The sequence below is a fragment of the Lissotriton vulgaris genome, chromosome 2_2, assembly GCF_964263255.1.
Source record: "Lissotriton vulgaris chromosome 2_2, aLisVul1.2, whole genome shotgun sequence".
NCBI classification, from domain to species: domain Eukaryota; kingdom Metazoa; phylum Chordata; class Amphibia; order Caudata; family Salamandridae; genus Lissotriton; species Lissotriton vulgaris.
Genome location: NC_141688.1, coordinates 131,626,278 through 131,651,851, shown reverse-complemented (window position 1 = coordinate 131,651,851; position 25,574 = coordinate 131,626,278). Strand labels below are relative to the sequence as shown.

The following is a 25,574-nucleotide window of genomic DNA, read 5'->3' as shown; positions in this document are numbered from 1 at the left end:
GGAATCATTAGCTGTAACTTTAGAGGTTCACTCAAAATGTTGAAGTATTCCGGAACAAAACAGTGTATTCAAGCTCCATTTGCAGTTGCACAAATGTGACTTCCGCCCCAACCCATGCATATAGAAGTCTCCTTGAGTTTGTTCTTAATCCTCGAAGTTACATTTACCCATCAACCAATCAAAGGTATCTTCGTTGCCTGAAGGTTTGACTCTTTCTAATGTTGCCAGTGGGACTGCCCACTTTGGCTTTTGCCACTGTACCAAGTGTTGCAACACTGGTTGTCAAAGTGTTGTTCTCAGAAATAGTGCTCAACAAGGTAACTTATGTCAGCATTTATGATCTCTCGATTCTCCTTCAAGTAGTTCTATCTCTCTATATAGCAATGAAAATACCAGACTCCTGGAATTTCTGTAAGATGCTGCATGTGGACAGTCTCAGATGGAACTTCATTATGTCTCCAAGAAGCCCATTTTATGCACTTATTGTTTAAACTATTTTTTTTTTCTTTGAGTTTTTTTCTGGTCGGTAATAGTTTCCAAAGTACTGGTGGGTGGAGAATTGGTCTTTTTCAAGTCTCTAGGGTGCTCAACGCAAATGTTCCATTTACACTCAGTTTTTTAGGTGGATGAATTTATAAGTTAACATTGGGAGTAAGAGGATTTGCATGCAGTACACTGTAGCATTCCCATAAGATTCTTTTTGTAGAGACTTACTTTAATAAAAATAAAATACTGACAACCCTGTCATTTTATTAAAACTTTTTACAAATAAGGGTGAATAGTTCACCCACCCAAAGATAACATAGTTACCACACACTAGCTAGCCACATCCCCTTAACAAGAAAATCTCCCTCACCGTTTCCTGATCCTCCTATTGCCCTCATTACGAACATTCATGTGCTTGTGGAGAAATGGATAGTGTGTATTTGTATAATGGAAACAGACTCTGAGGCCCATTTGGCTTTTTTCCTGCCCCGGTTGACTGCGATACCTTAAGGATTCAGGCTAGTGCAATCGTGAACCGCAGTGAGTGATAGCTGAGTGACTTAAAATCTTTTCATATACCGCTATTTCCTGCTTCACCTTCCACACATGTACTTCTTTAAAAATAACTCATAGTATATCTTCTGCTATTCACACCAGCATTACCCTTTCCTCCCAGTCACAAAACGATTATGATTGCACAAGGAACACATTCCCTCACAGCCCCCAATGCCCATTCTGCACCTGAAAACCTTTGTGCCCTCCTTGTCTTTGGGAAAGGTGTGTTCTGATGCTCATTCACATATTTGAAGTAAATCTTTTGGAATGCATTTTAAACTCTTTGTGTTGCTGGATGACCAATCCAGACATTTTCAACATTGGACTGCCCTGCCATATTTTTTTTATCAGGAGGCTCTACACCAGGATATCGCAGTTCCATATACTTATAGCTGAGAAGATCATCTGGGTTAGATTGACCGAGCCCCACTGACTTCCTTTCACGTAGCTTTCATGTGTTCTGTCCTACCTCAGAAGACACTCCGTATAGTATCTACCTGCACTCGACTACAGCCAACCCATAGACATATAATCTACATTGGTCCAATCCTTCAATCTCCAGTCCAATAACTAGAACACACTGCTGTGCCCAGTCAAGATCCATTCTAGAAGGACAGTGCCGTCTTCTTCCTCTGCTAAGATAAATGCATGCCTGGAGTGAAGTACTAATAAAAGGTGCACTGCAACTGTGTTGATTTATTTTAATTTATGTACTTGAATCCTATATATCATGAAATGCCTTTCTCTGTTTCAAGTTGGTAAGATTTCATGGAGGGGCTCTGTAATCTAGGAAGCTGTCCATTATAGTGAAAGAATCTAGTGGAGATTTTCATGCAGCACAAATATTTGCATGTTGGCGGAACTCACTAGCATAGTCTGGTATAGAGTCCAGGGACAAGCATAATCTAGTAAAAGGTGATAAAGGCTTACTGATAAAGTGTAGGGACAGCCTTTGCTCCTCACCATAAAGTTGTGATACTTGTGGTAGAAAACAGTAGGAGATTACTTTTTGGTACAGACTCTTTCCAAGATTGATGTGTTCAGTTCTTGCCTATGCTGAAGGATATGGTAAAGTCGGCACCTAGTAATTTTAGAGACCCAATCAGGGCCAGGTTAGTCACATCCCATATAGAGAAAAAAGTGCAACTCCTCTCCTAGTGATCCCACTTACATCAGGACTACCTTCCCCCAAACTCTCTGGTGGTTCACACTGCCAGAAAGAGGGGTGTCAGCCCAGGTCTCAGAGGGCGCCCCAGGTGAAGATAGTATAGGTATCAATGCTGCTGGGCAGAGGGTCACAGTAGGTGCTACCACCCAGTGGCATGTTGCCAAGTCTGTGGAATTACTGTCACATTATGACCGATTTCATTGGGAGAAGGTAGAGACATTATTGTAGTATCTTCCTGGTGCCTATTGGAAAGAGGTGACAAGCTGGTTGCCGAAAAAAAGTGATTTGTAGATCAAACTTATGCCGCACCCTAGATTCTGAAGATACTGCCTCACGCTGTGTTAACACCAGTGTATTGATCCGCAGACATACTTGGCTTTGTGTATCATATTTTGAAACAGAGTTTCAATACCTCCTCAACATTTCATTGAACAGGGAACATCATTTTGGTCCCCAATTGGATGAAATGTTGGAAAAAATGAAAAAAAGAAAGATGCCGATATTACAAAGTCTATTGAGACCCTACAATCCAGTACCTCAAGAGCAACTTTTCTCCATTCACAGCCATGAGGGACTGCCAAAATTTCCCAAGGCACCCAGCCATGGACCTATCAGTGGCAACAGCAGACCCCACAATAATAGGAGGGATATTCAAAGCAATGGAGGCAAGCAACAACGGGTAGGGGTATGCTTAGAGTTGGCTCTGGAAAAGGAGACTCTGCCCAAGCACTGACTTACCCAAGGCCGCCTGATAACAGATCACCTGTCACGGCAGTTGTGGGTGGGATAAGGGATTTACTCTCCCACAGAGTGGAATCAACTTAGACAAGTGGATACTTGCATTAGTCCAACAGGGCTGCTGCCTTGAACTTCACAAAAGCAGATCTAACATACCACCACCCAAATGTATTCAGTCACCAACTCTCTCTTTTACAAGAGGGAAATTGAAGCCCTCCTTCAAAAGGGTGCCATACTGACAGTAACCATATACCAATAGGAAAAGGGTGTGTATACACAATGTACTTTCTTATCCTCAGAAAGGATGGAACCCTATGGCCTATCCTGGATCTGAGTCCCCTCACCCAGTTCATCCGGTCTGAGCACTACAACATGCCAGCTTTGCTGAAAGTCAACCCGTTGCTTCAACAGTGAGACTTTATGATGGATGGCGTTAGACCTCAAGGCCGGCTCCTTCAGCCCTTCAACTGTACCTCCAGTTGGTTGTAAGTGGACAGCAATACCAGTTCATAATATTGCCCTTCAGAGTTTACAAAAAAAAGCCAAAGGTCTTTACCAAGCATCTGGCTGTCATGGCCATCCATTTGAGAAGAGTAGACTTCCACATATTTGCTTATCTTGATGACTGGCTAATAAAGAGCAACTACAGTAAGTAATATCTGATAGAGACGTCTAGCCGCAGATTCCTTAACTTAGAATATTCCCCAGGTGTCAGACTGGTCTAGAAAATTTTGCGCAGCAGCACCTCTGCATGCCGGGGGGTAGGGGCGACGCCGTACGACTTCGCCCTGACGTCGTCCATGGATGTGACGTCAGTGGAGCCATATATGCCCCGCCCCAGCGCGCCAACATCAGTTTTTTTCTTTTCCACGTCATAAGACGGATCCTGGAAACCAGCAGTTTCAGGCCTAGTTTTGGGCCTTCTCGACACCGTTGCTGTCGTACCGGAACAGTGTGTAATGCCCTCCGGGTTCAAAGCCTGTGAGGCCTGTGCGCGTCAGATGTCTGGCACTAAGTCGCACCTTATTTGCATGTGGTGCCTTGGTGTGCACCACGATTCCAAGCAATGCGGCAACTGTCAGCAGATGAAGCCCAAGTCCCTTCGGGAACGCCGTATGAAGGTGTTGGCCGCGCGGCTGTCCTACCCAGCCTCTTCTCGTCGCCGTTCTCCCTCTGTAGAGGGGGCTCGTTCCCGAGGCCGATCCCGCGACCGGCGCCCTAAAAAAGGTAAGTGGAGCCACAAGCGTCCATTGAGGTCCACCTCTCGTAGGCGTGCCACTGGCACCCATTCCTCTCATACCGGGTCAGCTACGGGCGCCCGGAGGCCACCTCCTCCATACCCTCCTTTTCTAGGAGTTGGAGTGATGCACGCCCAAATGGAGGCCTACTCCAGGGCTCTTCAGGCCTACTTTGAGCCCCCTCTCTCCCTGGCGCGCGTTTGGGCCCCACAGAGGCGGAGGGTACTCCTGGGCCCTCGTCAGCAGATCCTTCCCCGACCAGGGTTGTGTGCACCGACTCAGACGCCGAGGCGACGAGGTTGGGCTGTGGCCCAGACAGTCCTGGTCACTCTAGCACACACCGCCAGTCAATGCATAGCCCTGTGCGGCTTCCTGCGGAGGAGGTGTCGACGATGCTGAGCTCGGAGCTGGGCTCCACGTCAGACCCAAAGCCAGGCTCACCGTCCAAACCCATACCCAGCTCTAAGCCTGAGCCCACATCCGGGGCAACACATCAGCTGACGCCGGTCGTCGTTGAGGTGACGTCCCTCAGGGAGACCGTCGATGTCCAGTCGACTCCGACACGGCGCCCACCAATGACGTTGCCGACGCATCCATCGCCGCTGGTTTTCATCCGTTCATCGACACCGGCATCCATGCCTGGGGTTGATCCCTCCGGATTCCTCGTTTCTGTCTCCTCAGCGGGGTCGGGCGATACCGATATCCGCTACAGCCTTTTTAGAGGCTGCTGCTGCTTCCCCTGGTCGGGAGCCACTGGTGCAGGTCCCTAGCGTGGCATGGCCTTTGGGTCATTCCCCAGCCCTGCTCTTTATGGAAACTGGGAGAATTAGCCTCCATCCGTCCCCTACAGACGGCCTCTTGTCCCCTCCTAGGGTGACAACTGAGCTAGGGGCCGCCTATGCTTGGACAATCAACCGGGCAGCTGCTATCCTCTGCTTTCAGCCTCCTGTGGTACCCCTCATTCCCGATCCCTTAATGGATTTGCTTCATCTCGAACCCATTACCGTGGAGCCATTGCTACCCCTTAGGGGTACTTTGTTAGGGGTCCTGCATGTCGCTTGGGCACGGCCCTCTTCCGGGGCCCCAGTTGATCGGGCCATTGCTGGTAGGCACTGTCCTGCCCCGGGGATCTACTTTGCCTGTCCCTCCACCCTACTGCTCAGGGCCTGGTAATTCAGGCGGCGTTTGGGTTACAGGACTCCTCCACTTTTTCCTTGTTTCCTCCCACCCGGGAATCCAGGTGGCTGGATGCATGTGGAAGACAGCTTTTTGCTTCTTCTAGCGCGGCCATCCGCGCTTTAAACACTACAAGCGTGTTTGCACGTGCGTCCTCCCCACTCTGGGACTCCATGGCTAACTTTCTTCCTTCCCTTCCGGAAGAATTGCACCCAGAGCTTCTCCGTCTTGTCCTTCACGGCAAGGAGATGGCACATTTTTCAATACGCTCCTCCCTGGATACCACAGACTCTGTGGCCTGTGCTCTTGCACGGTTGGTGGCTTTGCGCCACCATGCCTGGATGCGTGACACTTGCTTCCCTGATAATATTCAGGAAAGTCTCCTGGACATGCCATTTAATGAAATAGACCTTTTTCGGCCCCACGGTCTTCCTTTACGGCCTTGTTTTTATCAGAGGCAGGTTGGTGTCTCTGTATTGTCTGTATAGCCGCATGATTGAATTATTTTTGTTTTCAGTCCTCTGACTGTCTGTTTTGCCAAGAGGATCCCCTCTTGCCAGGGGTTGATCCTTGCCCTATGTGGGGTATTGGCTCATGGCAGGTGTCTCCATTTGCCTTTGTACGCTCCTGTGGGATTTTCATTGGGGGTATCCCTCTGTGACTCATATGCCCCTTTGCTGTGTCCCAGAGGTTCGCATCGCTCTGTTGTTTGTGGTGCTTCCACTCCTGGTCTAAGTCTTTGCTGTGTATATCCACCTCACATGGCCTGGTATCCTGCTTCTGGGCTGTTCTCGCCAGTGAGTAGTTGCCGTGGGCCTCTCGGTTGTACATTGATATGGCCTATCGGCTTATTCCCCAGCAGTTTTCTCCACATCCCCGCTGCTTCCGTGCAGGGATTTCTGCGTTTTGCTGGCATTCTTACTGTGGCGGACTTGTGGAGCCGGTTCTCCTTGAACTCCGCTCCTCCTGGCGTCTAGGACCCGTGAGTTGGTCCTGAGTACTCCCTTGTTAGACTTGTCTTTTCTTCTAATTGTCCTGACGGACCAGAGGCAGATGCTGCGTGTAGCCTGGATTACCTCCACTTTCTGTAAATGCGTGTACTTTTGAGAGTACCCTAGTCCCTGGGTTTGACCGGGTTTCGGCATCCTCTTGGGGCTGTTTCTGCGCCATGGTCTTCCTAATGGCTTGTGCGGGCTTTCCTGCCTTGGCCTTGTCCTCTTACATCACCAGACCTTCTCTGGTGTTTGAGGCCCATTACCTCCTTGCTATGGTGCGCATCTCACCTGTTCCTGCTGTCTTGCTACCTGGTGCTCTTCTGTTATGGTACTACAGGCACCCACTGGTCATGTGTGAGCGTCCTTCTGGTTGTGTATGGGCATCCTTCCAATGCTCTCACACATGCCTGGCTGGCAAGGGTTTCCGCAGTACTCTTCCTCTATGGTATATGCAGGGGCGGTACTTGTTCTCTCCACCATACCATTTGCCAGTCTTTTGGGCCCATAGGTTCAGTTCTACTTCTTGGAGGTGCTGTACTCCCTTTTCACACCAGTTTCCTTACTGGGTGTGTTTTTGTTCCATATTAGCCCTTGCTGAGCAGGGGTCAGTATCCTGCTGCCTTCATGTCTTTACAGGAGCAGGTTCAACAGTGTTTTACGCTGTTTGAGTTGTTTAGCTGGGGCTAGCTCTGACTTCTTGTTGCCAACTTGGATCCTGCGGATTCTTCATGCCCCTTTGCTCATCTTCTTTCGAAGTTTGGCATTTTCCGCTCAGGCACCAGTGTTCTGGTTTGGTGTTTTACTTCTCTCATCCCCGCTACATATAGGGATTCTCGTGTTATTCTGGATGGGCTGTGGTGCCCTAGCCTCCCCTTGATTCCCGCTCTCTTCAGAGCATGGGGGTCTGGTGGTTGACTGCGCTGTCATTTCTGTCCCCACTGTGTTTTGTCCTTTAGTTGGCAACAGTCTTTTGGTCATGTTATTGACGGATAGGTTCTCTTTGGACCTTAGTGGGGTTCAGTCGCAGTCCCGCCTCCTCTAGGGGTATGGCTTTGGTATCTATTCTAAGTTAAGGAATCTGCGACTAGACGTCTCTATCAGATGAACATGTTACTTGCCTTCGGTAACGATGTATCAGGTAGAGACATAGTCTAGCCGCAGATGCCTTAATGCCCGCCCGTCCTTCGACAACCTCTTCAGGTTGGGCTTCTTGCCTTCGCCTCCCTTTGGGTGGCTTTATTCCTCTGCGGGATGATGTCTTCTCTTCACTCCGACTCACGAGGCAACATTCTGTTTCGTGGCTCTGCTCTATCCATCCTTGTGATTGGACGTATGCTCATATGCCATGTGTCCTTTACAACCCCTACCCTGGGTTGGCCGTTGTGAGTCTGAATTCTCCACTATACCTTGTTTTTTTCTTTTTCTGCACACTATCCCCATATTTCACAGTTTTTGGTGGTGACTTCGCGTTCTGACGTGGAAAAGTCTTCTTAAGAAAACTGATGTTGGCGGGGCGGGGCATATATGGCTCCGCTGACTTCACTTCACATCCATGGACGACATCAGGGCCGAGTCGTATGGCACCGCCCCCGGCGCGCAGAGGTGCTGCTGCGCAAAAGTTTCCGGCCCAGTCTGACGCCTGGGGAATATTTCAAGTTAAGTAATCTGCAGCTAGACTATGTCTCTGCCAGATACATCGTTACCGAAGGTAAGTAACTTGTTCGTCTTGCACTCACTCAGACAGCACTCAGTTTTCGACACCACCTAGCGTTTTCAGCAAACGCAAAGATATCCTGCCTACAAACTCAGCAGATCTAACCGTTTTGAGGGTCAGTCCTAAGCGAGGTCATGGGGAAGGCATACCGTAACAAGCATAGGGTGATGGCATTTCAACAGTTGTTGCCTCTTCTTCAATCTGCACACCCACTAACAGTAAGAACTGTAATGAAGCAGCTCAGAATGCTGGCATTTTGCATAGCAGTTGTACTCTAAGCCAGATTACACATGCAACTCTTAAAGCAGTGCCTTGCCAGTCAATGGTACAAGCGGAGGGTCAGTTGGAAGATCTGGTGTTGTTAAAGGTCAGCACTCAGGGCTCTTTGAATTGGTGAAACTGCAACAATTTGTTACTAGGCACGTGACCATTAGCATTGACATTAACAAAGATGGATCACTCATACGCTAGGGTACACATCTTGGTGACATAACTGAGAATGGCATTTGGTTGCCTTTTCAGCAGAGCAGGCACATCAACAGTATGGAGTCACTAGCTATTTACCTGTACATATTAACAGCAATGTAGTAATGTAGTACATACAAAAACAAGAAGACATCCACTCCCTTCTACTATACACCCTGGTACAGCAGATTTGGCCCTGGGTGATTTGTCACAACATACAGCTCTTAGCAGAACACCTTCAAGGGGTAGACAGCTTATTTTTTAAACCTCCCAGACAAGTGCATAGTTATATTGTGTGAAGTGCGTAGACTTGCCACTCGTGCATGCTACAATGCCAAGTAGAAGCATTTTGTCCTTTACTGCCTTGTAATCCGCTTGGATCACTTTAGGGTAAAGGCATAGGATATCATTTCCTACCTCTTACTTCTGTAGAAGACAAGGCTAACATGTACTTCTATAAGTCTTCACTTAGCTGCGGTAGCCCCATACATGCAGAATTGCAAATGCTCATCCCTTTTTAGAATTCCTATAGTCAAATGTTTTATGTAGGGTCTTAAAAGCATCATACCCCTTAGAACACACATTTCATCTGCTTGGAACATAAATGCGGCTCTCACTAGATGCTGGGACCACCTATTGGACCCCTCCATTAATTAGAATCTAAGTTCCTTTAATGAAAAATACCTTTTCTTGTAACTATAACTTTCGTTGGGTGTATTAATGAGTTACAAGCACTCACTGTTCATGAGCCATTCATTGAAGTACATAGGGACTGGCTGTTCGTTCCTACCAGTCTCTAGTTCTTACCTAAAGTTGTTTCTCCTTTCCAGTTGAATCAGACTATTGACCTCCCCCTTTTCTTTACACAATCTGATTCGCTTATGAAGTGAGACTTGCACACACTAGGTGTTAAACAGGCACTCCATAGTATAAAGGAATTATAGGTTAAAGTCTTTCTGTTAGATACGCCAACTCTTAGTTGCTCATGCTAGACCATACAAAGGTCAACAAATCTCTGAAGCAGGCATTGCAAGATGGATTGTAAGATGTATTCACTCTTGTTGTTCTAAAAAATAAGAGAGTGCACTCTGAGCCTCCTAGGGCGCACTGTACATGTAAGAAGGAGGCTATTGTGGCATTCTTTTACAACCACTTAGGTGATATGTGAAAGGCAGCAAAATCTCAACACCGCGCACATTTACAAAAGAGAACTGTGTGGACATAACAGTATGTCTGCAAGCTATGGCTGGTCAAACTGTGTTAAGAACTTTATTTCAAACACCTGCCTGCCTCCACTGCTGAGAGGAGGATACTTGTCCAGTCACTTCAAAGCAAGTATATCTACAGCCATGCATACTGCAAAGGGAAAATGTTACTTGCCCTATATGCATGTGTTCGTAGTATGTAGTGCTGTAGATGTGCATGTAACACCCTTCCCCAGATGATGGCAATGATGGCACATGTTTTTAATGATCACAATACTTTACTTACCTTACTACGGTGCACAGGGCACATATTTACTCTTGCGCTCCACTCTATTCTCACCCTCTTAGCGAAAAACGATCTAAGGGTGGAGTCTGTGCCCATGTGCATTGAGGACAAAGGAGGAAGTCACTCTACATCTTGTGACTCAAAGCTTCTTCGAAGAAAACTTGTAATGTCAGAGTTCAACTCTAGATGGCTCCAGAAAGCATGTGAATGTATAATACACACGCTATAAACGGAATCTTGCAGGGTAACATTTATATTGATTTCTTAGGAATGTAATCCTTTTCCAAGGAGGTGCTGGACCTGAAGGAGGTTGGGTTGCCAAAATGAGAATATTAAAGGTATGTGTTATACTATAATGTCTTTCCACATTACCTCCAGACTCATATGATGCAGTGAAACTGCAAAACTTGCCACCATAATATATGGTGCACAGCCTAAATTGAGGTTTCAGGAACCAGAACCTGCCTCTTCCTCCTCAAAGAGCCTTTTGAGATGGTAACTCTGGGCAACCACCTGACACGATTCCATGTTGGCAATAGACTGTGCGTTATGAATCTGAATGATGCATACTTTAAGATCCCAGCGCGGTCTCTACACATGAGAGGTGACTGGCAGTGCAAGATGTTATCCTTCAGATGCAGCTCCTCGCCTTGAATCTTTATTTAGAGGAAAGCAGCTATTGCCGTCCTTGTTCATTTGCTCTTCCAGTTTAGTCCATCTGGGAATGCCAAAAAGTAATCTTCTATGAAAACCTGCAAGTTCCCAAATCAAAGCAGGGCTGGATACGACGGGGTGGATGCCCTAGGGAAAGGGTCCTGGTCCTTCATCAAACAAGAGAATGCTCTTTTCCACCAAACCTTCTTTCACTGTGGTAGTGTCAGCGCCTGGGGCATGTGGTGTGAAAATGTGAAAGATAAGAGTTGCATCCTGCTTTTCATTTGGATAACAAATGCATTCTCAACCAATCCGGTCCCCTATCTTGCAGGAGATTATGGAACTTTTTTCATGGTGTAATAAGGGTCGTCTGTTGGGGGATCTTTCCTTCAATACACCCAAACCTTTGATGTCAGTTACCATCTCTTTTTAGGTATACATTTGAGGCACTTCATAGGCTCTCTGGGTGCACAACCTTTGTTCCACCGCAGTTTTCCTCCTCACCATCAACCTGCTGCAGCCGAAGATGGTCTTCTAAGCCCTGAGTACCTTTTGGTCTTCTCTTCGTGATGAAAACAATCTTGTACTTAAGAGAAAGGACAACACACATGTTCTATTTCATTATGCATGAAAGCAGCACACATTGACTATCTCTGCTTCCTTCTAAGAGGCTTGTGGAACTGGGGCTTTCTTAATGACCAAGAATATTGGCCATGGTCTGAGCTGGATGTGTTATAAAAGTCTAGTAAGTGGAGCTTTGGCCTAGTACACACAGCACTGTTTGGAATGCAACCAAGAGAACTGTGCTTAAGTGATTCCTAAGAGGTGTATACACCATTGTTTTTCACTATTTAAATGTCATTTCTTGTTCTGTATGAAGTGCCTTAATACTTTATAGTCCAGAAGCATCACATAAAACAGTTTAATAAAGGATTGTCTGATTCAAAAAGCAGTTACTTAAAGTTGATCTGATTTTATTGTACATCAGTGATATGCTTAGCGCCATGATGCTCCTCGGAGTGAAAGCTGCGCTTTATAATTAATTTATAACACATCATAACATAATGTTGTTTAGTTTTGTATGTAGGGCTTCTATTCTAGTACCATTCGTCCCTTATATTTTACTCTGGATGAATAAGAGTTGCCCCCAGTGCCCTTTGGGGGAAAAGGAGACAAAATAAAAGTGCGAACCGGAGAGCCAAAGAGTAAAAGTTCAATACCAGCAACCTACTCCCCTTCTTAGTGTACTGTCTATTGCCACCTCTTCCCCTGATCATTTTCACACTTGCAGACTACTACCATACCCCATAAATATATCCCCTCCTGTGCATTGCGGTGAATGTCTGAAAATCCTCTCTTTGTCTTCCAGATTGTATCTTTTCGTCAATTTGGAAAAAAACATGGGGTGGTGACTTTTGGGATCAGACATCTGAGAACACAGTTGTAGAAACTGAATGTTAGACATCCGTCGTTTAAAAATATCTTGATATTTATATTTAGGAATTCATCAAGTTTAGGATTTTAGTCCACAGACATTAGACTTTGCTTTTTTACCAAGTCCACACCTCTTACAAATGTTCTTTAACTTTTTTTTTTTGTATTCCACCCAAAGCTCTTGATTACCTTAACTTTTACTGGGCTAGGACTAAGAACTTTAGGACCTCCTGAACTTTATGACCTATGATGGACCCTGTCATGGAGAGCCCTCCTCTAAGATATTATTTGCTTGTTGTGTGATTGCCTGCATTCTTGATAGTTGTTAGTTTAGTCGTTTCCTGTCTGACTCGTTGACACATCGCCTGGTGCATTGTGACATGTATGGCTTTTCTGCCTTGTCTCTCCTTGGTTGACATCTGCAAGGGCAGCCATTTGTGCTACATCATGGATCCCTGCTCGTTAGCTCTCTTTGACCAAGCCGCGTTAAAAAACCTGAGTGGTTACAGCGCAGATATTAGTAAGGTTGTCGTGCCCTTCTGCTTATACTTGATTTTTACTTTACCCATAACCCTGAAGAAGGGGGAAATTTATCATAATAACAAATAGAAAGACTCAAGTTCTGGCACATTTACTTTCCTGCAGTCGACTTGCTCTCCATTTCCCTCTCTTGCATTAGGTATAACTAGAGAGAAAAGGACAGAGGTATGGGCTCTAATAATAATGTAGAAAGATGAAACTAGTATTTAGCAGCGCCTCTGACTATTAGCTTTCACTTTTGCTTTAAAAACTGTACTGATGAGTTGTCTTTGCTGTAGGACATCTCATGATTCTGCTTATCTTGTCATTTGGCACATCTCTTTGGGTTTGCATTTCGATATAATTTTATTAGCTGTGTATCTTTCTCTTTGGCAGCTGAATCGTTGAATAGTTGTACTTTGTTCGTGTTTAGAAGAATCAGGCAGGTGCTGTTACTGTTTGTTTAGTTTTGGGTTTTCTGTTGCATGACTGACCCAGTTGACTTTCCAGATTGTTTCACCAATACATACAGCAGCCTTGTGTTTTAATATCCACAGGGAAGTGTTAAGAAAGACAAAGCAAGATGACCTGTCTAAATTCTAAATTATTATGTATCATAGTAGTAGTTTATGCTCACATCTTTAATCTTGCTGACGTTTCTGATTCCAGGATTTTGTACAGTAATCTGAAAATTACCTCTTTCCAGGTTGTGTTGATCAATGCCATTAAGGATGTGGCCAAGGCCCTCGGCGACCTAATTGGGGCAACGAAGTGCGCTGCTGGAAAACCAGCTGACGACCCATCCATGTACCAGCTCAAAAGTGCAGCCAAGGTGTGTATGGGTGTATAGTTTCATGTATAGAGTGCATGTATACCTTCAGTTACATGTGGAAGATTGTTTTTTGTCAGAAAGTAACCCAATGCTCCTCCAAACAAAGCACATTAGCTGTTAATTACTGGCTCTCTGTACATATTTGATGCAGGAGAATGTTACTGTGTTTGAAACGTCTCCCACTGTCTGTAAATCACAACCAGCATTTTACAGTACTGTATTTTCACTCAGATTTTGATAGAATAAATACGAGTTAACCTACAATTCAGCAAAAAAAAATGTTTTCATTGTAAAAAGTACGAATGTTAGAGCAAACCTTCAAACCAAAAACACCTGCCCCTTACTTTGAAAGAAACGGTGGTAGCATCTTCTTTCAAGTGCCCCATCACATACTTTTATAAACACTGCAATGCAAATTACAAAAGTAACTATCTGGGTTTGCAATTTGTGATGCGTGAGATGTTTTGTGCTTGATTAGGTCACTTTTCATGTGCCTCCAGATCATAGCAGTATTCTGAGTTTTCCTTTAATTCTCTGTTCTACAAAATGAGCATTCTCATGCAAATGTGTGTATCCACGGCAACTGTCTGTTTTCTGCAATGTAATACCTCGATAAGAAGCGTCAGGGCTATTGTCCGCATGTAAGATGACCATGGAGAATATATTGCCTTCTGTTGCAGGATGTTAAAGAAACTCGTTGCTGGTGATGCTAGTGACCCCATCAATGCTACCAAATAGTAGTAAATGCTAGATCGGTTGTTTTGGCCTTTTGGAAAGATCTTGTTCCTGTACTGAACAATAAATAAATGTTCATTGGTGGTCCACGGGGGATGCAGGAAACATCATACTTGGGCCCATGGTGCTCAGGAGATGTCAAGTTCTACACTAATGTTGTTGGCATCATAGCATGTGGCTTATCTGTGTATTAAACTGTTGCTTCTTTCATATATGAACACCAGTTACTCTTCTCTACATCACTACATTTAGGGAATTTGGATGCATATTGATATCTTCTGAATTTGAACAAATGTATTCCGTTTCTATAGACAGTTCTTCGCTCGATGTAACTTTTCTAAAAAGATTTAGATTTAGAAAGCTCCTTGTCGACTCGCAAAGTACGTTTGCCATGAAACCCTATTCTGACTGTTACTTATGTAAAATGTCTATGTTTATCTGATTTGAAGGCCTACTTCACGAACAGTCCCCGAACGCGAATCAAAAGAAGGAAAAATCTTCTCGAAATGTTACCATCCTCAGAGTGCTAAAGCACAGTCATCAGAAGGCTAACTGTCTGATTTGTCTTGGTTTAGCCTGTATTGTCACGATCCATATGTAGATACAACTACTGGAAGAAACAAGAAGCGGTAGCAACTGGAGAATGACAAAACACTTCAGTGTTCCTTTTTTTAATTGGGAGTTGGTGCACTGGGCCTGACATTAATAATTGGATTTGCTTACTGTCCCTCAAATTATGCCTTAAGGGGGTATGTCTCTTCCTTTCCTCTTGGTCTGCTGGCACAATGCTGCTGGTTTTGGTCTTGGAAGTGCATTCTCTCTGGCATCCTTAAGCAACGTTTTCAATGACGTCTGGAATATTGGTTCACTTAGCAGTGCTTAAGGGCCCTGATTTTGAAATGCTTCAACTGGTTGCTCACTGGTTCATAGAGCAGATGGAACTATTGCAACCCTGGTGACTGGGCAGAGGTTTCCACAACCTGGCACCTGGCATAGTTGATAACATCTTTGTACTTCAATTTCCACTTTTGCTATGCCGACAAAGTAAGCTGTTACTTCTCCTAAAGCTATTTCCAAATCCTATATTTGCAGCAATTAATTCCTCATTTAGGCACCTCTTATCTCAGTGAAGCGGTTACGCCTTCACCTTCTTTACATATCTGATTTTACTCCTAATAAATGATCAATAATAGGCAGTTATGCCTTGTTAGAGGTATCTGTAATGTACTGTGATTCCCTGCCTGAAGAAATGCTAGTGTGAAGGTTCACTGATAGACGATGCAGAAAAGGCTGTGTCTTTTTTTATAAAATGTGTTTTTAGCTCGTGTGGGTTGCATAGTTGAGGATGTTAGATCCTTCCATAGTTGTCACCTGATAACCAGCAGTACGGAGCATTTGACCGGAATGCATTTGTGCTCTAAGGGAGCCAGTGAAGTTGGCTGTGGATGTGAATGCATGTGAATGTATCTGCTTACACTACAGTTCGTGCTGAAGCATTTTTAATTTCCCATCAACACTGGATCGGCTTTGTGGGAAAGACCAATTTCCGTGCTATTTACCAAATAAACCTAAGAAATTATAATATTACACTCTGGGGCAGCTAAATACTTCTGATACAGGAAAGGGTGGATTGGTCAGGGTGGTCTGATATCTTGCCTGCTTGAGTTGCTTAGGATTCATTATACAAAATGGATGATGCTAGTTTACAGTGTCTCCTATAGTCCGCTTTGTCCCTACCTTCTGCTTCTGAGCCATTTCTGGCTAACTAATTTTGACTCTGTTTATGGCACCTCCAAGAGGTGGTCGTTGTGTTCATTTTTAGTTGGTATTCCCACTGTGCAGTTTACTTGCTGTTTGCTGTCTTTGAATGTCATTTGCTAGCAGTGAAATCAAATTCCAGGACGGAGCAGTGTGTCAACTGGATGTTTATGTCAATGGTCAAAACTATCATGACCAGAGCTAATCCTGTGTTTCGGCAGTGCAAGAGGCATATAGTCCTTCAAGAGCTATATGGGATAGTCACTGTTGAGACACTTTTACTTCCAATATTCAGTTAGCAAATGAGTCCTACGCCGTACTGTGATTATTCCAGTTATCCTGTATCATGCAATGTGGTCGCGGCAGTTAGAACAGTTATGTATATATTTACAAAAAACACACTACACAAATATAAATGTGATCATTAGATTCACTTAGTATTGATTTGTATTTTTTCAAGATTTTTCAAAGAACAGATGCAGTACAAATCAAGGCATCTAACAACATGAGTCTTATATATGCTCAAAGGTTTGAAATAGTAAAAAATCATTTTTATACAGTGCTTAAGGAGAAATGGGAGAGAGAGGGGGATAACTTTATCAATGCAATGTGGTCGCGGCAGTTAGAACAGTTATGTATATATTTACAAAAAACACACAACACAAATATAAATGTGATCATTAGATTCACTTAGTATTGATTTGTATTTTTTCAAGATTTTTCAAAGAACAGATGCAGTACAAATCAAGGCATCTAACAACATGAGTCTTATATATGCTCAAAGGTTTGAAATAGTAAAAAATCCTTTTTATACAGTGCTCAAGCAGAAATGGGAGAGAGAGGGAAAAACTTTATCAATGCATGATACTGTACTTGTTTACCCCAGGTCAGGTAGTATATATGGGTAACACCCTTGATATACAATATTCCAGTTATCCAGCATGACCTGGGTGCGCCAGCTAAGAGCTGAGGCTTTTATCTGCAGCTTTGAGAAGTTGCTCTTGGCTGAAGCAGTCTGGTCAATAATTCTAGGTATTTTTACAACTGTATGTTTACCACTGTTAAATTTTTTATATTTACTTGTATTGTTTTCTTCAAAGGTAAAGTTGATCTGCAGTTAAATGTTCTTGTTTTTTCAAACAAGTCATGAGTTTCGAGTTAACTGAGCGAAGGAGTGACTAGTTCTCCTCATCTTTCACTGATGAATTAACCATTTCACTAACTCGACCCCTAGCAGAGCCTGGACTGCTATTTCTCCAATGCAAGGGTCATCACAGTGAACAGGCATGACCCACTGGATACGCTGAGGTTTCTTAAGGCCATGATACAAAAGAGAAGAAGATAAAAAAGATTTGAGTTGTTAGTAAACGATGATAAAGGGAGAAAGCGGGCACGAAGCATCGGAAGGAAGAGGCATGAGGCGGGATCAAGACTGGACAGGCTTAGTATTCGGCACCAGTGACATTTGGCAGTGCTGGCACCTGACTTCTAGCAATTCACTTTGAGAGCCTCTGCTTTTTTTTAATACACATTAAGCACTTTGTAGTACTCATTCTGACAACCACATGGCTTTTGCCATCTTGATTCGTAGGATATTGACTCTAGTGATCTGCAGTGTAACGGGTTTGCCAGTAATAGCGGTCTTCGGTGGCAATCTTGTTTAGGCCAGTTCTGACCAAGTAACCTAAATAAGGCTCTACGACAGGTGGGATATTGTTTAAGGTTCTTCTGATAGCAGCCTGCAAATCACATGACCACTGCCAATGAGCCTTTCTACTGCAAATATTGCAGTCCTCTTTTTAGGGTCAAGGTAGTTGGATGTCCTGAAATATGTGAGCATCTGAGAGGTGTTGCACAGGTTTATCCATTTACACTCTGGACACAGTTACACCCTTTCACTGGGGCATGTTTGTTTATTTCGGGTGAAAATTTAAAAGGTTTCCACCATTGCCTTTTGGTGGCAGAGTACATTTTAAGAAATGTATAATCTTGATTAGCTATTGCTCCGAGTATTATTCTGGTAGTTGGGCCTATTTAATGCTGCTTGAATGCGTCAAGGGATTCAGTCATTTTGTAAACATTACAAACAAGTGTGTAATGGCTTTGTTAAGATTTTAAATGTCAACTCTAATTCTTAAATGAATCCTAGTTATTGAGCAGTTTTTTGTGTTGTTTTAGATAGTGAGCACAGTACGGTGTTTATTATGGCTGGCTCAGAGCCTAACATTGTGTATTGCCTTCAGTAGCAAATCAATGTGTGTGAGGCAGCAGCATTTAGAAGGCTGCATTGTCACAAAGGTTATGAGCACATCGCATACTGTGCTAACAAATTCATTGGATTCTTCGCTTCACTGCATGATAGCGCTGCCTGTCACGTTGGAGAGGAGATTGCAAGCAAATCGCAAGAATCGCAGTGGAACTCAGTGGGTAGAAAATGCTCCTATAGATCTAGTGAAGGGGCTATTTTGGTTTTCACTTCATAGTGACTGAGTGAAGGCAGGGTACCTCAAATTAAAAAGCTAGCAATAACAATCTGGGAAGGAACACTAAGTTGATTGCATAGATGCAAAGTTAAGTCTCCTTCCCAGCACCTAATCTAGGAAAAATGTAGCTCCTAGAAAGAGTCCAACTGGTGCTCAGTCCCTGATCTTATATTCTTTAATTGCTTGTGAAGAGAAAATGTAACTGTGGCCTGGATCAGTTCAATTTTCAGGCATTTCCTTGCCCGGATGTGGTTTGATTTTGACTTTAGGGCTGGATTAAGTGTGTTCCGCAGCCTGGGGCCCTAAACTACCAGCATCTCCACGCTTCACCCTTTTGAATGGTCGTCAAGTGATAACGTTGGCTGTGGATTAGTTCAATTTCCATTATGAGGAGTAGTGTGGTGGAGGATTTTAAAAATATCTTGGTCTTATAACCCAATAGTTTGTGGTGACAGAGGACTTTGAGCTAGATACCTGTGAACCCCACGGCACTGCAGATGGGCCTTGTTAGGACTGAAAGTGGGAGAGCTGGTTTCCACTTCTGTAGCTATGCAGTCAGAGTTCATCTGTCTTTGGAAGGATGGCTGGGTAGGGTTTTCTGGCAGTTGCTTATAAGGCATTTGGGTGTCCTTTTCATCATGACAAGGATCATCATGACAAAGATCATGCTCTCCCTCACCTGTGCACTGCTTACAAGGCTCTCTGCTCCTGTCATGGGGCTTATGCACCTTGCAGTTTGATTGTTGTTCTCTCTCTCCTTGGTTAGGACAGTGTTCCTTGCTAAAGTCTCCCAATTCTCTGCTGCAACTAGTGTATCTTCTAATGCTGAATGTTATTCAGCCCAGTTCTGATTTAATATCTGATACAATGATAGTGCTTTCTAAAAGTGGGATTCTTCCAAGATGGCGATTAAATGTCCCCCCTTTTTTCAGTGTTACTTTGGAATTTAGAAACATTATTCTGATCTTTTTTAGTCGTGTTGTAACTGCGATATTCAACTCTGTTTTGATTGTCCGCCTGCTATGTTCTGTGGTATAAGGAGCTTCGCTGCTCTGTGTTTAACAGTCAGTGCTAGTCCATAATGCAGTGCGGTGCCAGGGGGAGATCAATAGTGGCTGTCCAGTGTGCCTGGATTGTCTTACAGTGCACATGGGATTCGCATTCTCATTAGTGTTCATTGATTGTTGCTTTCAGGTCATGGTTACAAATGTCACGTCTCTCCTGAAGACCGTAAAAGCTGTGGAAGACGAAGCCACTCGAGGAACAAGAGCACTCGAAGCCACGATTGAGCACATCAAGCAGGAGCTAACGGTAAGTGGCTAAGTGCATGGCAGTTTTCCAAGTACATAAATAAAATGAGCAAGATTTATAAAAGCTACTAGGTTTCACTTTGTGCTTCTATATGGTCTAGTAACACATGCACACATACAGTGAATACTAGACAATTTGTTCTGTTTATTTCTTATAACCGGCTATGCTGTTTGTATCATGAGCTTTGTGCAGTTGAATGCAGATTTACATTGCACTATCATGAGCTTTGTGCAGTTGAATGCAGATTTACATTGCACTATCATGAGCTTTGTGCAGTTGAATGCAGATTTACATTGCACTATTTTATTGTGCTTGTAATATCACTACAAAAGCATGAACCACATACTTAATAATGAGGACTTTTTCATTATACCTCAAAGTAGTCAATCCAGTCCCTTCTCTGCTATAACACTAGACTGACAATATGTCAGCGAGAGATGGGTCTACATATGTTCTTAAAACTGTCACTTACAGTTAAGGGCCTTTCACCATGATAGAAAGTTTAAAATAAGGTGATGATGAATGAGAGTATTGCCACCTGCCTTTGTTTAACAAGGAATAGTGTAAACGCGCTTCAAATTCCCAGGAAGTGTCCCAAAGGACCGTTGTGATTGGTTGAATATCATAATTTAAAGACGTTTGCTAGGAGCCTTCTTCCGTTGAGGCTTTTAGATTATCAAGTCTTTTTTACGAAATACATGTTCAGATTTTGAACGTAAGTTATTTAAAAGTGTTCTCTTATTGGGTGATTCATTTTTTGGGTGACCAAAGGCAACTTGTGAATGAAGTGGCTGGGTTGTCTGCACGGATACATTTTCTCATGGAAAGACTGTGGCTCTGATAGTTACCCTTAGTAACCCTCTACATTTGTCTTGCATCAAATTATTCTTAGATATCTAATCAATGTTATGAGAGGACTCTAAAGACTTACATGCATATTATATGTGTACATTCCCTTGCCTTGTGTAATCCCTGTCTAGCTCCCCTTCTCTAACACTTATACTAAGACATGTTCCTTTTGATGTTTGATATTAGCCTGCAGTAACGTTGGGACTGGGAGGAGTGTAATATGGTGAATAGCTCAGCTTAGCATTGTTGGAAAGCTTGAGGAGACCCCTACCCTGATACCTAACAGTCAAATATTTTTCCGAGAGGCTTATCTGACTTCAGACCTGCTGCTGCAGCTCTAACGCCTATATTGTCTGAGCTCATAAGAGCCGGGGAGCTGAACCTCTGACCAAAGGCAGCTGCTGGCAGCAGAGTGCCATCCACAGATTTCTCCTCTCTCATCAGAAATGCTGAGTTCTCAGTTGTCTCAAGATATGCAGAACCGCACAAACCAAAATCTTGCTCAGTAAATCCAGCAGCGCAGGCTGGGTAGTAACCTGTAGGACAGCAAGAGCCATCTTAGCAACAAACTTCGCCTGTGGTGCGTTAAGTTCAACTCTCGCACTACAGGCCTCTGAGCAAACTGTATTAGACGGTAGTCCAGTATGACAGGGTCAGAGAGGACCAAGACCTGATCCATTTGCTTTTTTGTTTTGTATGTCACATGCACATGAAGTTCTGCATGTCTACATTTTGGGGGAAAAAGCTGTAAGATCTCTCTTTTTATTCCATAGGCAGAAATGTCTCAAAGAAGGAATAGCTTACAGTTTGAATTGGTTGGGTTGACAAGTATGTCAATGTAATGCTAACAGAGGTGGGACACTTAATTCCCTCTTTTTTTATTTGAACCGTTTGCTCTGTTTTAAGTTTTACGGTGTGCAGCTCCTTCAGAAGTACCATCGAACAATCATTGGGCCAAATCAATGCATATATCAAGTAATTGTGCAATGTTTCTGATGCTATCTAACTTTTTACGATTCAAAGAAAAAGCTGTAATCCAGAATTCCGGGGACCAAGGTGTGGTACAATAGAGAGAATAACGGTCCCTGTGGGGGGAGTGTGCACATCAACTTTCTTGATAACAATATGTAACCTTTTGACAGATTGGTTTTAGCAAAAAAGATTTGTTTTCTTTATTCCAATTCTTAGTTTCAGAAAGAAAAGACAAATAGAATTAGACTTCTCAATGGACAATTCAAAATAGCAAGGGATTGGTGGATTTCATCAAAAAAGTCTAAAAAATTATTTTGTCCTAATATATTTGACCAAAATACTGTACCAATGGAGTTAATAACAGAAAATCTACATCCAATGGGACATCGATTGAGACTATTAGTTGTAAATTCCTTACCATAGAATTTCCCCCAGGTGTCAGTCTGGATCCGGAGATTTTTTTCTTCAGCAGTACCCCTTCACGTCGTTAGGTGGCATCGATTGGCTCAGTGTCCGTCAAGGGCGCCGGGATGACGTTGCGGGACCTACATAGTAACCGCCCATGCGCAATCACGTCATTTCTTTTTTTTTTCACGCCAAACTAAGTGCAGATCCAGAGAGGGCTACTCAACTGTTTTTTGCCTAGTTTCTTTTGTCGACTACTTTTTCGAGTATTGAACTCTTGGTGCTTCGAGGGATGTTCCAACGTCGGACCGGCTCCAAGACTTAACACTCCTGTCATCAAGTGGTATCCGTGATGGATCCGCATATCGTGTGCCTTTGGTGTCTAGAGCACCATCACGACCCAAAGTTGTGCTCCGAGTGCCAGGTTTGCGGAAGTGGTCCCAAAAAGCTGCTGGAGGCCTGGCGCTTGGCTCCGCATCCCTCCCATTCTCATTCGAGGGGAAGATGTTGAACGGTTGTGGGGTCCACACTCCTCGCACTCACAGTCGTCGAGGAGGTCTTTGGGTAAATCAGTAAAACACAAGAAGTCGAAAAAGTACAGGCGTTCTACAAATTCTCCCCGTTGGTCGGCCGACACGACGCAGGATCACGAGCATTGTTGCTCGAAGGCTCTGTCTCCAGCACCTACTTCTGAGATGGATTCGCGCCTCCCTGCCTTTCCACAAGCCGGAGCATCTCCTACCCTAATCTTTGGGCAGCCAGGCTCCGCTGGCCCTGCGGAGTCTATTGGGGCGCTGGAACTTCAATGCCGGTGGGTTCCCGTGGATCCAGGCCTGGATCCAGATTGACGCCGGTCGAACTCACTCGACCTTTCCCAACATTGATGCCAACGACGACTCTCCCGTGATCGACCGTGCCACCTGTTTGCGTCGACCATGCCCCCAGTCTGTGCCGATCCCATCCTTATCCCCATAGTGGAGACCGAGCCAGACCAACGTGGGTTCAGACACCGGAAGGTATTTTCGTCCCTGTTTTCATTCCTGTCATTCCTTTTGAGCCAGAAGGTGAGAAGGAGGACTGGGAGGAGCCGCTGGACCCTTTAATTGATAAGCTTGAGGAACCGGACTGGCGAATGAACCTGGGTTATGCCAGTGGTCTGGACACGTACCACGACTCTGGCTTGCTTACTCCCCGTACCGTGGATACGGAGGAGGGAGCTTCCTATGCTGTGTTGGTGAGGAGGGCAGCCGAGGTCCTCAGCCTCGAGCTCCCTATGGTAGTTGTCAGGACTTATGTCCTGACGGAGGTGCTTCAGCCTGAAGCTTCCTCTTCGGAACCCCTTTTGCCATTCAATGAAGCCCTCACAGACGTCCTTCTGGGCACTCGGTCCAAGTCCAGCACGGGGGCTCCTGTGGACAGGGCAATTGTCCGCCGTCACTGCCCCGCACCGGATGACCCAGCGTTCCTCACCTAACACCCCAACACCCCTCCGCTGGTATTTGGTATTACAAGCCTCAACATCAAAAGGTACATTCCCTTCTGTTCCCCCAGATAGGGAATCCAAGAAGATGGACCTCCTCGGGAAGAAGATATTCTCTTCCTCCAGCTTACCATTGCAGTCGGTGAATACCACATGCCTCTTGGGTTGATACTCCCATACTATCTGGGATACTGTCACGCTGGTGGTGCCTCAGTGCCCGAAGGAGGCCTGGGCCGTTCTCTTTCTAGCAGTTGTAGACGGTAGAGACACAGCCAAATTCGCCATACAGTGTGGACTGGATACCACCGACTCACTGGGCAGAACGATTGCCACATCGGTAACTGTTAGACCCTACGCCTGGTTGAGAACTTCTGGCTTCTTGGGGGATGTCTAGTCTTCTTTGATGGCCATGCCCTTTGATGGCACTCGCCTTTTTGGCGACAAGGCAGACTCAGGGCTTTAGCGCTTCAGGATTCTCGAGCTACGACATGATCCTTGGGCCTCGGAGCGACCTCTTGTCCACCTCAGTCTGCCTTTTGTGGCTATAGAAGGGTCAACCAACCTGTATATCCTCTGCTTGGCTGCGTACGTGGGACCTAGTGTCCTCGTGGGTCAGGGTGCCAGCGGGCACGCCAGTCCACCCTTTCCCCCCTGCCACCGCCTCCAATCTTTCATAGTCCAACGTTCAAGGCCCATCACCAGCCAGTCGGAGGCAGGATTCTTCATCACCTCCTCCACTGGCAGTCCATCATGTCGGACAGGTAGGTTCTGCAAATAGTCAGAAGGAGCAACTCCCTCCCCTTTGAGATTGCTTCTCCCTCGATGCCACCTTCTTATGATTGCATGTCGGAGGATCATTTGGCACTTCTCTGCCAGGAAGTATCAGCTCTCTTGGCCAAGGGAGCTATAGAGATTGCTCCTGTGCAAGAAGTAGGTTGTGGTTGTTATCCCCGCTACCTTCTGGTACCCAAGAAGGACAAACACTTGTGTCCTATCCAAGACCTCCGGGCCCTCAACTTCTTCCACCGGAAGGAGAAGTTCAAAATGCTCACCCTAGCCCAAGTTCTGTCTGCACTTGACCCAGAAGACTGAGTTGTGGCGTTAGACTTGCAGGACACTTCTTTTCGTATCCCCATCCTGCCAGCCCACAGACATTACCTTTGGTTCACGGTGGGCCATGAGCCTTTTCAGTTCACTGTGCTCCATTTTAGCTTTTACAGTGTCCCTCAGGTGTTTACAAAGGTGATGGTGGTGGTCGCAGCTTGTCTGCGCTGATCAGGGGTTCCAGTCTTCCACTATCTCGACGACTGGCTGTTGAAGGCGGGCTCTCCCCAGGCTGTCGGTTTCCACCTCCAGACTACGGCGCACCTCCTGCATTAGCTGGGGTACAATATCAATGTGCTGAAGTCAAACATGACTCCCTCTCAGACATTCCCTTTCATCGAGCGGTTTTGGACACAGACCAGTTTTGGTCCTATCCTCCCGAACAGCGATTCCGGGATATTATCCTGGATTTCAATGAGAAGGACTCTGAGGCTGCTTTGTCTTTTTATCTTGATCGCACAAAATACTTCTGGTGGAAGATCAACTCTTCGTTGGCTGTGTGGGTGCCAAGAAAGATTGGGCTGTTCAAAAGCGGACCATCTCCCAATGAGTTGTCCTTTGGATCAAAATATGTTATGCTCTGGCGAGGAAGGACCCTCCTGTGGGGTTGTGTGCTCATTCCACCAGAGCAACAGCGGCAACCATGGTGTTAGTATGTGGAGTCCCAATCCTTGACATCTGTTAGACAGCAACATGGGCATCCTCGCACATGTTTACCAATCACTATTGCCTGGACAGCCAAGTTCGGAGGGACGGGTACTTTGCCGTTCGGTCCTTTAGGACTTCCTTGTATGATCTTGGTTTGCAGACCCTTCTCTGGGGGTGGTATTGCTGGGGTATCTATTCTAAGGTAAGGAATCTACAACTAATAGTCTCTATCAGATGAACAAGTTAATTACCTTCAGTAATGATGTACCTAGTAAAGACATATATTAGTTGTAGATTCCTTATCGCCGCATCCATCCTTTCCGCTCTGCAAACTGATTTCTAGGGATAGGGACTCCCTTACAGG

The 25,574-nt window shown here is 44.9% G+C and overlaps 1 protein-coding gene across 4 annotated transcripts in view; it reads left to right on the top strand.

The window, feature by feature from the left end:
• TLN2 (talin 2) overlaps window positions 1-25,574 on the top strand; it is a 598,939-nt gene that overhangs the window by 436,025 nt on the left and 137,340 nt on the right. For all 4 annotated transcript variants that reach the window (XM_086959469.1, XM_086959467.1, XM_086959468.1 and 1 more), the window contains 2 exons: window positions 13,340-13,465; window positions 19,636-19,752. In XM_086959469.1, the coding sequence (XP_086815595.1) occupies window positions 13,340-13,465; window positions 19,636-19,752 (243 nt within the window). The remainder of the gene's footprint in view (window positions 1-13,339; window positions 13,466-19,635; window positions 19,753-25,574) is intronic.